The sequence below is a fragment of the Phaethon lepturus genome, unplaced genomic scaffold, assembly GCF_000687285.1.
Source record: "Phaethon lepturus isolate BGI_N335 unplaced genomic scaffold, ASM68728v1 scaffold26415, whole genome shotgun sequence".
NCBI lineage: Eukaryota > Metazoa > Chordata > Aves > Phaethontiformes > Phaethontidae > Phaethon > Phaethon lepturus.
The window spans coordinates 11,888-26,564 of NW_010543090.1; the positions used below are offsets into that span (position 1 = coordinate 11,888).

Below are 14,677 nucleotides of genomic sequence, written 5' to 3' on the forward strand. Positions count from 1 at the left end.
TTTATTTCTCCATCCTAGGGCAATTCCTCCATTTGTCCAGCATTTTCCATGTAATTAGCACTTCTAAAAATGCATTTACAGTAAAGATGTTTTAAATTTAAAAACAAATAGTGATTTGAAAATAACATTAATAGGTTATCTTTTCATAGCTCAAGTGGACTTAACGGTATGTATTTCTACAAATCTGTTGAATTTTGGGTGTAGTCTTCATAAAGCAGTATATTAACAATTGTCCTACATATTTCTTGTTATTCTCTGTCTTGGCTGCCACTGGTTTACTTGTCAAATACTCTTCACCTCCAGCGTCACCTTCACCACCACCACCACCACCATATTCTGTTAGTGGAAAGCACAGTTAGAAGTATTCTTGGCCGACAGGGAACATCTGTAGCTTTTAGCATGCCGCTAATGGGTTTCCTCAAACTGGTTTTGGAACAGGTGCCTGGGAGCAAAACTGTGAGGTTACCATTTTGCCTGCTGTTTCTTTACCCTTCTTGCGATGGATTGTGTGCAATGGGCACAAAGATGTTTCTGGCTTACTGGCATTGTAGGTTTCATTTTTTGTTTTAGTGTGTATTGTCTAGGGCATCACCTGTTTTCTCTAGCTTATGCAGTGAGGGAAGTTTTGTACTGCAAAAATGTAATTTTTCTATTCTAATTTTCTTCCATAGTCTGCCATCTTCAACTTTCAGAGTCTACTGACTGTAATCTTGCTCCTCATATGCACCTGTGCCTATATCAGATCCTTGGCTCCCAGCTTACTGGACAAAAATAAAACTGGGTATGTAGTCTGATCATTTTATAAATACACAAGCTGTTTGGTTTTAACTGCAGTGTTTTAGTATCTTCTAATGGTGTGTGATAATACAAATCCTATTTTGAAATTTTTTCTATTCTTTAAGGCTAAAAGTCTTCATTTTGTACCTTACAATAGAATGCAGTAAGGTATTTATAAACACTTAGTTGCAATTTTATAGCAAAAATATATTAACTAATAAAGCCAGCTAATACTGCCTTATTAGTTATTTTTGAGGCTGCAACTGTCTCGTTAGGTGCTTGTTAAAGATACAGAAATGAGTGACAGAAAGACAACATTTTCCTAGATGCAAATACTGACTTTTTTATGATTCTTAGGGTGGTTAAGAAAACATTAAAGGCATAAGCTGGTTTTTTGTTTGTTGTCAAGATAGGCATTTTGGAGGTAGAGGTTTGAAACATAGCTTTAGCAATAATCTGTAACTTTAAAAAATTAAAACTATTTTTTAAAATAAGCAACACTATCCTTATGTATGGTCTCTTTAAGTCATTGTTTTGTATTCTCCAAGGTGAAGGAATCTGTAGAAGAATTTTTGAAAGCTTCTACAAAACCTAACCTATTAGTTATGTCTTTTGGTCACTAACTTCATCTCTCACTTCTATTCCTAAAGCACATGTTCCTGGGTAATCAATGTTTTTCTCCTTTGTGTTCCTCTTCCTCCTGGAACGTACTTAACGTTACAGAGCCAATACTGCTGCAAAACAGTTCTCTGCCCTGCTCAGCAGCACAATTTTGGGGATTGTGGGAACTGGAGACAGCCACGGAGCAAAATCTGTGGCTCACACTGTTGATGTGTTGGCCTACTGTGTTGGCCTACCAGTTTTCTTTGTGATACAAAGAGCATGACTGGATGTTGGGTGCAATCAGCAGTATACAGATCTATGATTTAAATATTGTGGTTTTAATGTAAAGATTGGGCAGTTTTGACCTAGAAACCACCAAGGCCATCCATACTATTTCAGTAATACTGTCACCTACAGTTAATACAAAGGAGATAATATTTATAGAAGTAGGAGATAATTCTAGCTGGTAATGTTCTAGCTGGAAAAAAACAGACAGGCTTTCAGGCGCTGTGTGTTTGACTTGTCCACTTTTTCCATTAGATCATTTGCTGTTAAAGAAAATGTTTTTTCCCTAAGTATCTTCTGTCACTTTTGCATTTAGTTTTCAGAAAAAGTATCCAGTTTTAAGTAGACTCTGTCACCAAGAACCTGGGGTGTTTGTCTTCTGAAAATCTTTGTTGTAATTAACCTCTGGAATTGCTACTTTGTCACACAAGTTTTCTTTTAGCAGTGTAAGATACCCAGAGTATGCTAGCTTTTTTTTGATTTGGAGTTCTAACATGAAAATGTCTGTGCCTTCATGTGAGGCCGTGAGGTTGCCATTGACATGAGAGATTTCTTTTGATAAAAGTAAAGATGGAAAGAAAGGATGACTTCATGAAGGACAGGGCAGGGGGGCAAGGGGAATTTGGGTGTCTGCTAGTGGAAGATAACACAATAGTCAATGAGGTATACACAGTAAGAAGTAAGAATATTTATTTTACTGATTAAAATTTTAGTGCTGTTCTTGGCAAGGAGTATTTCCTTTAATCTGGAGCTACTCTGTTTATTCTTGAGGCAAATCTGTCTGGAGTACAATAGAACTCTCTTCATAAAATGTTTTCAAAGAGTGCTGACACAGTGGAGGAGTTGGGCGTTTGATCTGTAGGTTTGTATTTATATAGATGTTGGACATACTACTTTATTTTTGTTTTATATATACGTATGTAGACTACTTTGTACTGGAGAATAAAAAGTTGGCCTGGAAGCAATGAAATTTGTTCCCTGAATCGTAGATGTTTACATGGAGCTCATATGCTGTTAAACCCCTGTCCCTCTTCACTAACATATTCCATGCTCAAATGGAAATGTCTAGACATACTGGTAAAATAAATTCTAGTGATATTTCATTTTACCACAGAGATGATCTTTACCTCATTATTCCTGCTCCAGATTAATAGTGTAAAAAAGAAGCAATAAAATACTAAAGTGACAGAGAGGAGAAATGTTGATAGTTATTCACTATATTGCTGAGTGAGTGGTAACTTTGGTGAAGATTTAAATCTGTTGATAGTAAGTCAAGAAACATGTTTCTGTTGGTTGAGAGACTGTGTTGCAAAGTGATGTCACCCATCCCTATAACACTGTATTTCATGCCATCGACTTCTGCCAAAATGTGTCTTTTCCTATCAAGCCAGACAGAATTTTAAACCTTCATTTTCCCTGATGCATCTTGAGTGTTTCCATGTGCTTTGTCCTAAGCAACAGCATTTAAAGTTGGGAAAGCAAGTGGAGATCTACTGTTTCACGCTAACTAGAGGAGAATGCATTCCACAACATAATTCTCTCCTCCCTGCTAACCAGAAAGATGTGTTAGCTTATTTGCAGCGGAGATTTCCTTTGACTTGCCATAAACATTGCTGTGGGGTCTCTCTCACACTCCCTCCTGCAGTGGCAGTGCGGTTGTCCTGCTAAACACATGGCAGCTGCATTTTGCAGCATTCCCAGTCTAGCAGCCAAAGTCTAAAGCCCCACTAACCCTTTCTCATCTCACTGGGTTCCATTTCTTTGCATGTTTCATTCTCCAGATAACCAACACCACTTTCGTGATCAGTACTTTTAACATTAACACTGAAAGCCAGGAATATGCAGCAGCTCGTGCACATTTGACTTGTGGCTGCCAGAAAACAGCAGGTATGCAAGCCAGACTGACACGTTTCACCTGCATCAAAACAAGAATGAAGATGAACTTGAAGGGGAGAATAAGGAACAGTGCAATTACTTCGAGGAGTTGCTTCAGGAGGAATTATTTTGGAGCAGATTCATTCCAGGCAGCATTGTTTCTGTAATAGTCAAACAGGTTTTGACTTGAAGAGGTGAATGTTGTGGGCCTGAGATAAATAGTAATGGAAAAATTTAAGAGAGCAGAAGGCCTGCACAGGTTTTTTTTCCACTGTGAGCTCCCCAGTTCATCCAGAGGCTGTGACGATAGCTGTTTAGAAGGTCCAGATTTCAATTTGCTTTTGCTCAGCAGCAAACTATGTGGACAAACAGATTTACTTTGCTTTTCCAGTAGCATCACAAGCCTCTTAAAAGGTACTGTTGTCATCTGTTGGAAGGTTTGTCAGTCCTCATGTCATGGTGACTTCAAGTTCATAAATTGTTAACTGCAGTTAAGCGTAGCTGATGAAACCCGTATTCTAACTGTTTTGTACCTCCCACATCAGAAAGAAAAATTCATATTTTCACCAAGAAGGTGGTTTTCTAGGGCTAGGAACAATGTACGATACTTCAATTATAACTTTACATTGTTCCACACAGTCAAAAAAAACTCTGAGAAGACAATGAGATTGTGAGGCAAATTCAACAGATTTATAGACTGCCTGAAGGAGTTAATAATTCATTTTTCCAGGTATGAGTCTTCAAATACGCATATAAGGACAGTAATGTTTTGTTTCTTTGAATTCTTGGGCAAGTTTTTGAGAAATGGCAATGTGAGATGCTGGGCTGTGGAAGTTTTTGTATTGGTTTTGTGGCATGAAATGTGTAAATCTTTATTTTACAGAGATGTTAGAACAGTTTCAAGAGTCTTAAAGTCCATCCACATAGCACTATGAGGCTGTCTGTTTATAAGACACATGAATGGCTTTTTACCTGCATGTATCTTCAAAAAGTGCATAGAAGACTTCAGGTTATTTTACTGTGTGACCTCGTAGCCTGGAAAAAGTGTGCTGGTCTACATGCAGGGATTAATACTTCTGCTCGTGGAGCTATATAAAAGCAGAAAAAAAAAAAGCTTTGACTATACAGAAATACTTTTGGCTTGAGGTAAAAGTATCTAAAGCACAAATGAAAAAAAATGTTTTCTAAAAATGAAAATGCTGGAATGCTGTTCACAAATTTTTCAGCAAGAGGTACATCGGTCAAACAGCACTTAACTTTGAATTTGAAAACTCAGTCACTTGCTGCCTCTTGGAATACCTGGTTGTGACCCGGCCAACACCAGACCTTTGTGTCAGAAATAGAGGAGATGCTGCTAAAAGGAAAGAGCAATTGATGCTGAAGTAAATGAAGACCATAAAAGAGGGCATAAAATATGAAGTAGAGCAGAAATTCTTTTTTAAAAAATACAGAATATGTTGACTGCTGAAGTATGTGGCCCAAAACTACCTGTTTGCATTCAAGCAGGAAAAAAAATAGGCAATTGCTAGAGCCCAAGAAAGGGGGGAGACAGATAATCAAACCATTGTGGGTATGGGTTCAGAGCACTGTGGGAAAGCACTTGGAGAACTGCCATCACAGCAGGTAGTAGATACAACCCCACAAGTAATGTAGACTGAAGTTACTGCTGATAAACATATCAGGAGAAGGAGGAAAAATAATTTAAGGATTTTTAGTCCATAAATCTATAAATAGACAATGTAGTTGAATCCAGATGTTTTTACTGCACTGCAACCAGTCATACTATGAAGGAAACCTTCCTGTAGACAAGCTTTCAACACAGTTTTGACCAACATTTGAAAGGCTGAAAGCTGGCTTCTAGTTCAGGATGCTTCAGTATTTCTTCCCCTCTTCCTCCTCAGATTGTAAAGCAGTCACTGCTCTTGTTCCTTCTGAGCAATCAGCATGAGTTTATTTTAGTTACACAGAGAAATTTTAAATTTGTGGCATACATGCTTGTACATCCCTTTGGACATGCTCTGAATAGTTGAATCCTGCTTTTTCTCCTTTTTTATTTCACTTGTGAGAATCAATGTCCTGGGCAAGCAGCATTAGAGAGACATGAGCAAGGTAAACCTTGATAAAAAAGTAAACACAAACCTGAAGAATTGTTTTGTTACTTATTTCAATGCAAGTATTCTATATCAGATTACACCTATGAGTGTGCTCTGCTAGAAAAGGCATTTTTATCTACTATTGCTAAGGGAAATACAAAAGAGAGACTACAAAGCATTAAATCTAAAGTACTCAGGTTTATTATCTCTTAAGCCTGCAGGAAAACTTGCTTCAAAATCTTAACGTGAAAAGTTTCCCATATACAATGACATATAGGCCTGTTGGTATTTCCTACTCCAGTATTTTTCTAGTTCTGTTTTTTTTTTTTCTTTACATAATCTTCTGTCTGGGGTACTTTAATGTAGAATGTAGAATTCTGATGAAATCTTTAGTTTTGGAACACAGACTGAGTAAACACATCTTTTGTTTTTCTTACATGCAAAAAACCTTGCTAGACTTAGAAAGAACTTGGCCACTTGTTCAGCTCATAGCCTGTACCCCTCTGTGCACGTATCTGGTGTTTTCTGAAGTTGAGAATAGTGTTGAGTTGACAAACTGGTTTATTTGGGTTGTTCTAACATAGAAGAAAGAAAATCAGTTGACTTAAATTGTTTTATTACACCAAGAGCCTAATGAGTTTATTTTACCTTTACAGACTATTGGGAATATTCTGGAAGTGCGCCAGGATTGGTAATTTTTTTTTCTTTGAAATCTTTGAGACCAGTGTTTTTTCTAGAGTATGCATTATTCATTAGGATAATGCTTCCATGTAGCAATGAAACCCATACTGATACATCATCTTACAAAAATACAGGTTTTACCTACATGAAATACAGTGAAGGGGGGAGGGCGAGGTATGACTATCTTACTTAGCGTCATGGAAGCCTGCATTTTCTAAGGTCAGTTTATGTATGTGGTGGTGTACTTGCAAAAATCTTTTGCACGTTTTAATACATTAAATAACCAAGGGCCAATTAACCAATTAACATGCAAACAAATCAATGATTCCATATAAACTGCTGTCTATTTGAAATTCTAATGGACTACTGATAAAAGCCAGATATTTACCTTATAATAATAAAAGAACATGGAATTCATAATGCAGTAAGGTTCTGTTTAATCACAAATGTCTTTTTTCCCTCCTTTCTTTAATTAGTTTCTTGGTACTTTTGAATTACACAAAGCTGTTGGTGTCAAGTGGCATCTATATGCAGGCTGATCAGCTCAATGTGACCTTAGACATTTTCCCATAACTTTAATATTTATATTTATTTTAATCTTTATTCTAAATTCATTTTGAAAAGGAAATGGGAATGTGCAACAGAAGTTCAGTCTTAGCAGTAAGGTACATCCAAGATTTTTTAAAAATTACAAATCCATCATTATAAATAATGTACTTTGAACTGGATTGTTAATGCAGAGCAGAAACATTGAACTTATAGTTCTAGATCTTCCCACTTGTCATTGAGCCTAAAGAAAAAACGTATGATTCCCTTTTCTGCATTCTCAGGCTTTGAAAGGGACATGACATATGTTTTTCATGTCAAAAAGCATTGATGCAAAAGCCAGTTTTTTGTGAAGACCTGTTGTTAAAATGATTGCAGGTATTGTCCTATTTAGATAAAAGACATAGCAGAACCAATTGTAATTGAAAGAGAACGGCAAGGTGGCAGCTGTCAGAAATTAATTTTCAGCTATACCAGCAAAAACTAATGTAAAAATTCAGCGGCATTAAGGTTTGTTCAAGGTTGAAGAGAATACCTTACCTTACCATCTTCTTTTTAGTTGATTAAATGCAAGCATATTTTTTCTATTAGCAATAAACAGCAAACAGTTTAAAAAACTATTTGAAAGAGTACACAAGAGGTTTTATGAGGTCCCTGTCAACTTGATAAACTTAAGAACTGCAGTTCATCTGGAATATAGTCTTGCTTTCCCATCGTGTAGTAACTTTGACATGTTTGCATTTGCTGCATCCAAGGTAATGCATCCACTCTTCTGCCCCATACTGAACTGCGTCCTTTTCTCTTTTTCATGTAAAACACTAATTTCTCTCCAACTTACATCTACAGTGGTCCAATTTGACTTTCTTTTAGACTGACAGATGAGGAGGTAGCATCTTCGTGTTCCTCCTGTACATTTCCTTACATGACAGTACCATATCCTCAGTATGGAAAATGGGCTTTGAAGATGATTCCTATCATTTCATTTGCGTTAATCACAAAGGCATGTAGAAAGTGTAGGCTTTTAAAAGTGAAAATTCCTACTGGCTCCTTTACATTTAACTGTCCCAGTATGTTTAAACAACCTTTTCACATGTACATACGACTTTAATAACGAGAAAGTGGTCACATATTTACAAAGTAGTGCAAAATGATGTTCAATCCTGCCACATGGTGATTTCTCTTCTAAGAAAATTGAGAGCAGGAAAGTATAACCCATATGAAAATTGTAATACTTTAAACTGTAGGAGGTGGACTTCCTCAAAAATTTATTTTAAACAGATGTGAAACTGCAGACATTAATTCATTTAGTTATTTGAAGTTTAATTAAATATATTCCAGATCATGACTACATCTTGTAATGTCACTGTGGCAGGCACTCCTGCTTATAGGAGGTGTCACTACAAGTATTTTTCTTTTGCTGTGGAAAGTTTGTTCCTCCTGTATTTGAAGGTCCTGCCAGTAAAAGAGGCTTTTTTCTGAGGATTACACCTTTAATGCAAGACTTGGGAGGCTTTGCACTTTTTTTACTTTAATATTTGTCTGAAAACTGTCTCAGAAAAGATGGTTTATAGTAAGACAAAAGACCTCACACAGCAAAAGAAAGTAGAACTTTGTTTAAAGCAAACAGCTCCAGCTCTGTCTTTATACTTAGGAATACTTAAAACCAGGTATCTTCTCACTTTAAAGTGTCATTGCCATGTTAACACTTTCTGACAGTTTTGTAGGCTGGAAGTACCATCCAATATAGGGGACTGTTTGCTCTTCAGAGAGAAGTCAGTGGATTCATGAAGAGTAACACTTAAGTAGAAGGGTAGAAACCCCTGGCTAATTAAATGGAGGAAGTGCCCATGTAAATAGGTAGCAGTCTGATTAACATTACTAATATTCCCGTGATTGTGCTACAGTTCCCTACCTAAGATTCATTGTTTTCTGTATCTTAGCTTAATCTGGCAGGTAGCTAAAACAACCACACAGCTGTTCGCTCATTGCTCCCCCCCACCCCCCCACCCAGTGGGGTGCGGGAGAGAATGGGAAAAAAGGTAAGACTTGTGAGTTGAGATAAAGACAGTCTTACAGGACAGGGGGGAAAAAAAGAAGAAGAAGAATGATAATAAAAGAATATACAAAAACAAGTGATGCACAGTAGAATTGCTCGCCACCTGCCAGCTGATGCCCAGCCAGTTCCTGAGACGCAGCGCCTCTGCAGCCAGCTCCCCCAGTTCATGTACTGGTCCTGACACCATATGGTCTGGAATATCCCTCTGGCCAGGCTGGGTCAGCTGTCCTGACTGTGCCCCCCCCAGCTCCCCGTGCACCCCCAGCCTGCTTCACCGCAGCCCAGAGCGTGAGGAGCTGGACAGTCCTTGACTGCTCAGCAACAACTGAAACCATCAGCGTGTTATCAACAGTGTTTTCATCCCAAATCCAAAACACAGCACTGTGCCAGATATCAGGAAGAAAATTAGCTCTATCCCAGCCAAAACCAGGACACTTAGTGAACAAGAGGCCACTGTAACATTTTGTTCTGGACCAAATGGGTGGGAATAGATCTTTCTCAGTTGCCTTTGCCACCAAATATGTCTGTTAATGGAGTAAACTTAACTTTCATCCATGGTCTACCCTGGAAAACTGTAACTCTAATTTGAAGGAGTCAGAAATAGATGTGTCTGTGCAACTTCTGTAATCTCTTGACCATTTTTATCACTAATGCGATAATCTGTGGACCAGACCCTCTCCACATGCTAACAATCTTACGCCTCCCTAGCAAAGAAAAAAGACAGGCATCTGGCCATGTCTGGGCTGCTGTGAACTCCCCAGCCAGTTAGCTGGCTCCTACATGATACTATGCATAGAAGATTCATGTTGCATATAGCAGCTGTTGTGGCCAGATACTGTCAAGGTACACCTTTTCTCAACAGACATGGGACAGCTTTTTGCGCAGTGCGAGTCCTTAGCCAGAATTGGGAACAGAAGTAAAAGATTTGGTGTCTTGATCAGCTTTCCGATGCCTACCCCTGGGATTTCTTTGGCACTGAAAAGATAGCAGCAATATATTCCTTTTTTTAAAAAACGTTTTCCTGGAAACCACATCTCAGAAAAGACAGTTTATAGTATGATAGGAGTCCTTGTATTGACCTTTGCTTAAAGCAAACAGCTACAACTCTGTCTTTATGTAGCAATATATCCTATCCTACCTCTTAGTTTTCCCACTCACATGCATGTTCTTCCTCGGTAGACAACTGTAGTTGTAATAGCACTTCTCTAGCTAGAAATGTTGAATGTTAATTTGCATGTGCAATGGAATAATCACCATGTTAGGCTTGGAGCAGCCTAGATCTGTTTAGTCATGCCTGAATTTTTGTTTGGTTTGGGTTTTTTTCCCTCCTACCAGGTGAACGGAAGAGTCCCTACGTGGCTGTATGCTGTGTTGTGATGGCCTTCAGCGTTCTGTTTGTACAGTAGCAACTGGCGAGTGTCCCTTACATCGTACTACCAGAAGCACAGCATGGAAGATCTTCTGGCAGGGAAAGATGTGAAAGTGTCATCAAGTTGTCATCTCGCACGTTGGATAGCCTGTCTCGTAGTGGACACCCCCGCCTCCTGCAAACAGACCATCATGTACAGTATTAGTGATCATAATGTAACTAACTCCAGATGACATGTACTTATTAATGTCAGGTCAGTACTGATGCTCCTGATGTAACACGCGAAAGGGTGTCTGTTGTATATCTGAGTTTCAGGAGAACTTTTTTTAAAAAACGCAGTTGAAAAGGCTTTTCATTTTTTGTTTGATAGACCTATTTAATGAAACGTAAAAATTATAAATCTAGCCATAGCAATAAGACCGCTCTTACAACAGTAAAGAACATTGTAAGTCTAGGATATATTTACGAAAGTATTTTCAGTTCTTACTGCCTGAACAATTCTTTCATTTTGTGATAGGCATACTCGCATATTAAAAATATGATCTCTGCCCTAAGTTACATTCAGTTTTTGCTTTCTAAACTTACAGTTGCTCAAATAATCTACCAGTGTTTTTATTGTTAAGATAAGGTATGAATAAACGCAGGGACCATAATTGTAGTGATAAGTGACTAGCTGCTGAGAAGGCACAGATATGGAATTTGAGAACCTTGAACTGCCCTGTGTAAAATACCATATGTATTCATGTTTTAGAGATCTTAGGCCTCAGGTGAATCATTCCCCAACTTTTTTGAATATTGTGACAATAAGATTCTGCTGTTGTTGCATGTAATACAAGGTTGCTAAATCAGCAAAGTGAACAATTAGCTTCTTAGGAGTCTGCAGATAAGGAAGTTGCATGTCTCTATATTCTAAAGGTTAAAGATTAATAGATTACGCTTATGATTTTTGAAAATTATGTTACCTTTATTAATAATTTGCATTAGCATTTATTCTATAATTTTGCAAACTTTCAGTAATCTGGTAATTTATTTTAGTAGTGCCTGACAGGTGTGTTTACACCAGACAACCATAGACTTCAGACCATAGTCAACTACATTGACTGCATTTCAGAAAGTTGTCTGTCAGCAGTATTTCTTGTTGTTCTGAAAAGACGTGTGATCAGAATGGGCTATGCTGGCAATAAAACACACTGAAAGGTATGTAACTTTTGTCATTCTTGTTTGAATAACTTGTTTCATAGGTCCAAATTACCCTGCATTTAGAAAGTGATTATTAGTTATTACCTTTGGATTATCTCACATACACCTGCATATCTAAATCACCATCAGAAATACTCATCCAACACTCTGTTCTAATCTGGAGCCAGGAAAAACAGATTTCTCCAATTTAGGCCAAATAAATACCCCTGGCTGTAAACCAGGCAGGTTCAGAGAAGTACAGAGCTGTATGATGATGACCATACTGTGCACACATACAAGCCTTAAACTGTGCAGGAGATATGGGGAGAGGCAAAAATCTATTTCTGTAACTTTAAATGTGGATACTGCTCCAAACATAGCATCAAAGCAACTCATTTCTGGATTTCAAAGGTTCTATTCTTAGACTGGGGGGAGGGAAATTCCTAAGGAGTCTTGTTTTTTGACTGTCAGGTGTATACATGTTCAAAATATGCAAAGAATCATCTGATAATTTTTTATATTAAGCAATTATATTCTAGTTTTTAATAATTATAGGACTTTATTGTAAATAATGATGTTTGTATGATACTCACACATTTCCAATTCATCTAAAGCTGTCCTAGTTATCAGATTAATTCGTAACAATCTTTTATGTTTAGCTGTGACTAGGAATAACAGTGAAACAAACCAAGGAATATTTAATTCTGAGAATCCAAAAACTGTTGACATGAGGACATTGTATTGCAAAAGCCCTTCCTGTTCATAGCATTTTGTCATAGAAGTTCAGACAAAACAGCCCTCTGCCTACTTGTCATTTGTTGTTCAAACTTTACATTTGTTTCTGATGTAGCAGTTCTTCATTTTGTCATAAATGCAGGTAGTTGATGGATACATCCTAGTTTGGGATTTTTTATTTTCCACTTTATATGACATTTACAGCATATTTGTGGCCTACTAGCTGCATGATTGCTGCACGGTGCTCCTTTAGCAGCAGAGTAAATAACACGTCTCAGCGGCTGCTGGCAATACGTAAGTTCAGCAGCACTACGTTGTATGCAAGCGTTAGAAATGATTGTAGGTAGAGATGAGTGTCGTCTATGGTGGGGCTGCTCAACACTTGCTTCTAGTAAAAGTATCTGAAAAGAGGATCTTTAAACTGTGACAGACTTCAGTTGTTTCGCAATTACTGCTTTAGGCAGGTGTTTGCCTCATCCTGAGTTCTTTGTTTTTTGCAAAATTTTGGCTTTGAAGAGCTTGATACCTCATCTCTTTTACTAAGATGTAAAGAAAATACCATTTTCCCATGTTAGAATCTTAAAGCCATTTTGCTTTCTTTGCTTTCTTTTTGTCATATAAAAGAGACATGAAAAGCCAAGAATATCTTGACATTTAGGCAAGGTATAAATGCTGTGAGAAGGAAGGGGAGAGTATAACTTTGGGCATACACACTTGGTAAAGTTTTACCACAAGTCATCCTTAAACTCTCAGCCTGAACTGTGTAGTTTTCATAGAGCAACAAATAAGTTCCAACAGAGCTCTGTCAGAAGAGGTGTCGGGGAAAACAGTCTTTTCTTGCACTCAGTCCTTGCTCTGAGTCCTAGACTGAGTAGAGAAATTAAGTGCTTATTACCAAATTATTTAGGTGCTAAAGTAGCCTAAAATGGCAGATACACATCTGTAGTATTTGATGTAATTTGACAGTGTAGGTAATGGCTATCACAGGTGGCTGAAAAGACAGCAGCAGGAGTTTCTGGCTGAAATACAGGAGCTTATGACCACAGCAAGTCTGTACAGCTTATCCTGTGTAAAGGTGCTGGAAGGTGGGTGCTGGAAGGTGCACAGGGAGGGAATGAAGTGGTGATTAAATATGACTTGTGAAATAGTTGTGCCTACTACTATAGAAAAGTGCATCCTCGCTGGGACTTCATCCTTTCATCTGATTAACATCATGGATGGCAGCTTTAACATGTGGCAAGCTTCCCCATCTCTAGTTGTTGCACCACTGCATGAAAGGTGAAGGTGGTGTAAGGCCATTTTAAATGCAGCTCAGAGGAGGGTTCCCATCTGTTTTTAATCTACTAATGAGAAAATGATGAGAATGCAGGATTATGGAAGAGCATTTTTCAATAAGGTAATGTACCTTGGATCAAGATTATGCAACTTGAAAAATATTAAGTATTCTCCCTTCTAAGAGTTGCACAAAGCAGAAGGAGCAGGTATGGACCCTACATCTTGTGTTTGGCACATGATGGAGATGACTGTCTGCAGCATTCTACATTTGTGATTGCAACTCAGAGACTTACCTGAGCTGCCTTGTGGATTGACAGAATTACAGGTAAAAATAGAGTCCATCTGCAAGCCCTTCCCTTCTCGGGCACTGACTGAACTGAGCTGTGTGATGCCACAGCTGTATTGCTGTTGCTTCACTAAAGGTACACCAAGCTAAACTGTGCTAAAATGGCACAAATTTGCAGTCTTGGAACAAAATGTGGCAATATGTTTGCTGTATGCAAATCCAAATTTACTGCTTAACAATGCAACTAATAATAATTTAATGCAGCAAAATGTGAAACATGACATGTTCTTTGAATACACAGAGTATTTTATACCATTGCATGTACTTGCTATGGATTAGCATTATATTAACTTTCATCCAAATCTGCACTCTAAATGACCTCAAATTCAAAGCAGGGATTTAGGAAGACTAAACTGAAAAGGACTAACTGCTATGTTGGGAAATGAGTAAAGCATGAGTAAGAGATGGATCACTGTAAAGGTCTGATGTTCTGGAGAGACTGATAAGCAAATGGGCAGTCATAGCTAGTGGAGGAAACAAAAAGCGGAATCCAAGGATGACTCGAAGATTTCATGAACGAACAATGTTACTGTTCTATGAATGCCCTTTCTGCCTTGTTAACTGCAGCCAGTGGCCAGTGGAAATACGTTGTCACCGAGAGGTGAAGTTCAGTGTGGTAGAGGAAATATTACTGTGTTAGTGCTCTGAGGCTTTTATTCTTTCAGTTTGTTCACCATCTGAAACAATTCATGTTGCCTGTGAAGACAACACATTATTCACAGATAAAGCAACCTGCAGTCATTCTCTACAGCCCCTAGAAGCAAAGCAAAGCGTTAAGCGTACCATGTTGCAGTGGACAGTTAGAAATACAGTGAGAATTAGTGTCACTTTGAGTATTATGACTGGGGGTTGGCCCC

At 38.0% G+C, this 14,677-nt stretch overlaps 1 protein-coding gene across 1 annotated transcript; it reads left to right on the forward strand.

The window, feature by feature from the left end:
- Positions 1 to 671: 671 nt before the first annotated feature.
- TMEM167A (transmembrane protein 167A) lies at positions 672 to 10,322 on the forward strand (the record flags this gene model as incomplete). Its single annotated transcript, XM_010288249.1, has 3 exons — positions 672 to 781; positions 6,290 to 6,324; positions 10,252 to 10,322. Coding segments are annotated over 3 exons (216 nt in total), but the record flags the coding sequence as incomplete, so codon positions are not given.
- Positions 10,323 to 14,677: the final 4,355 nt, after the last annotated feature.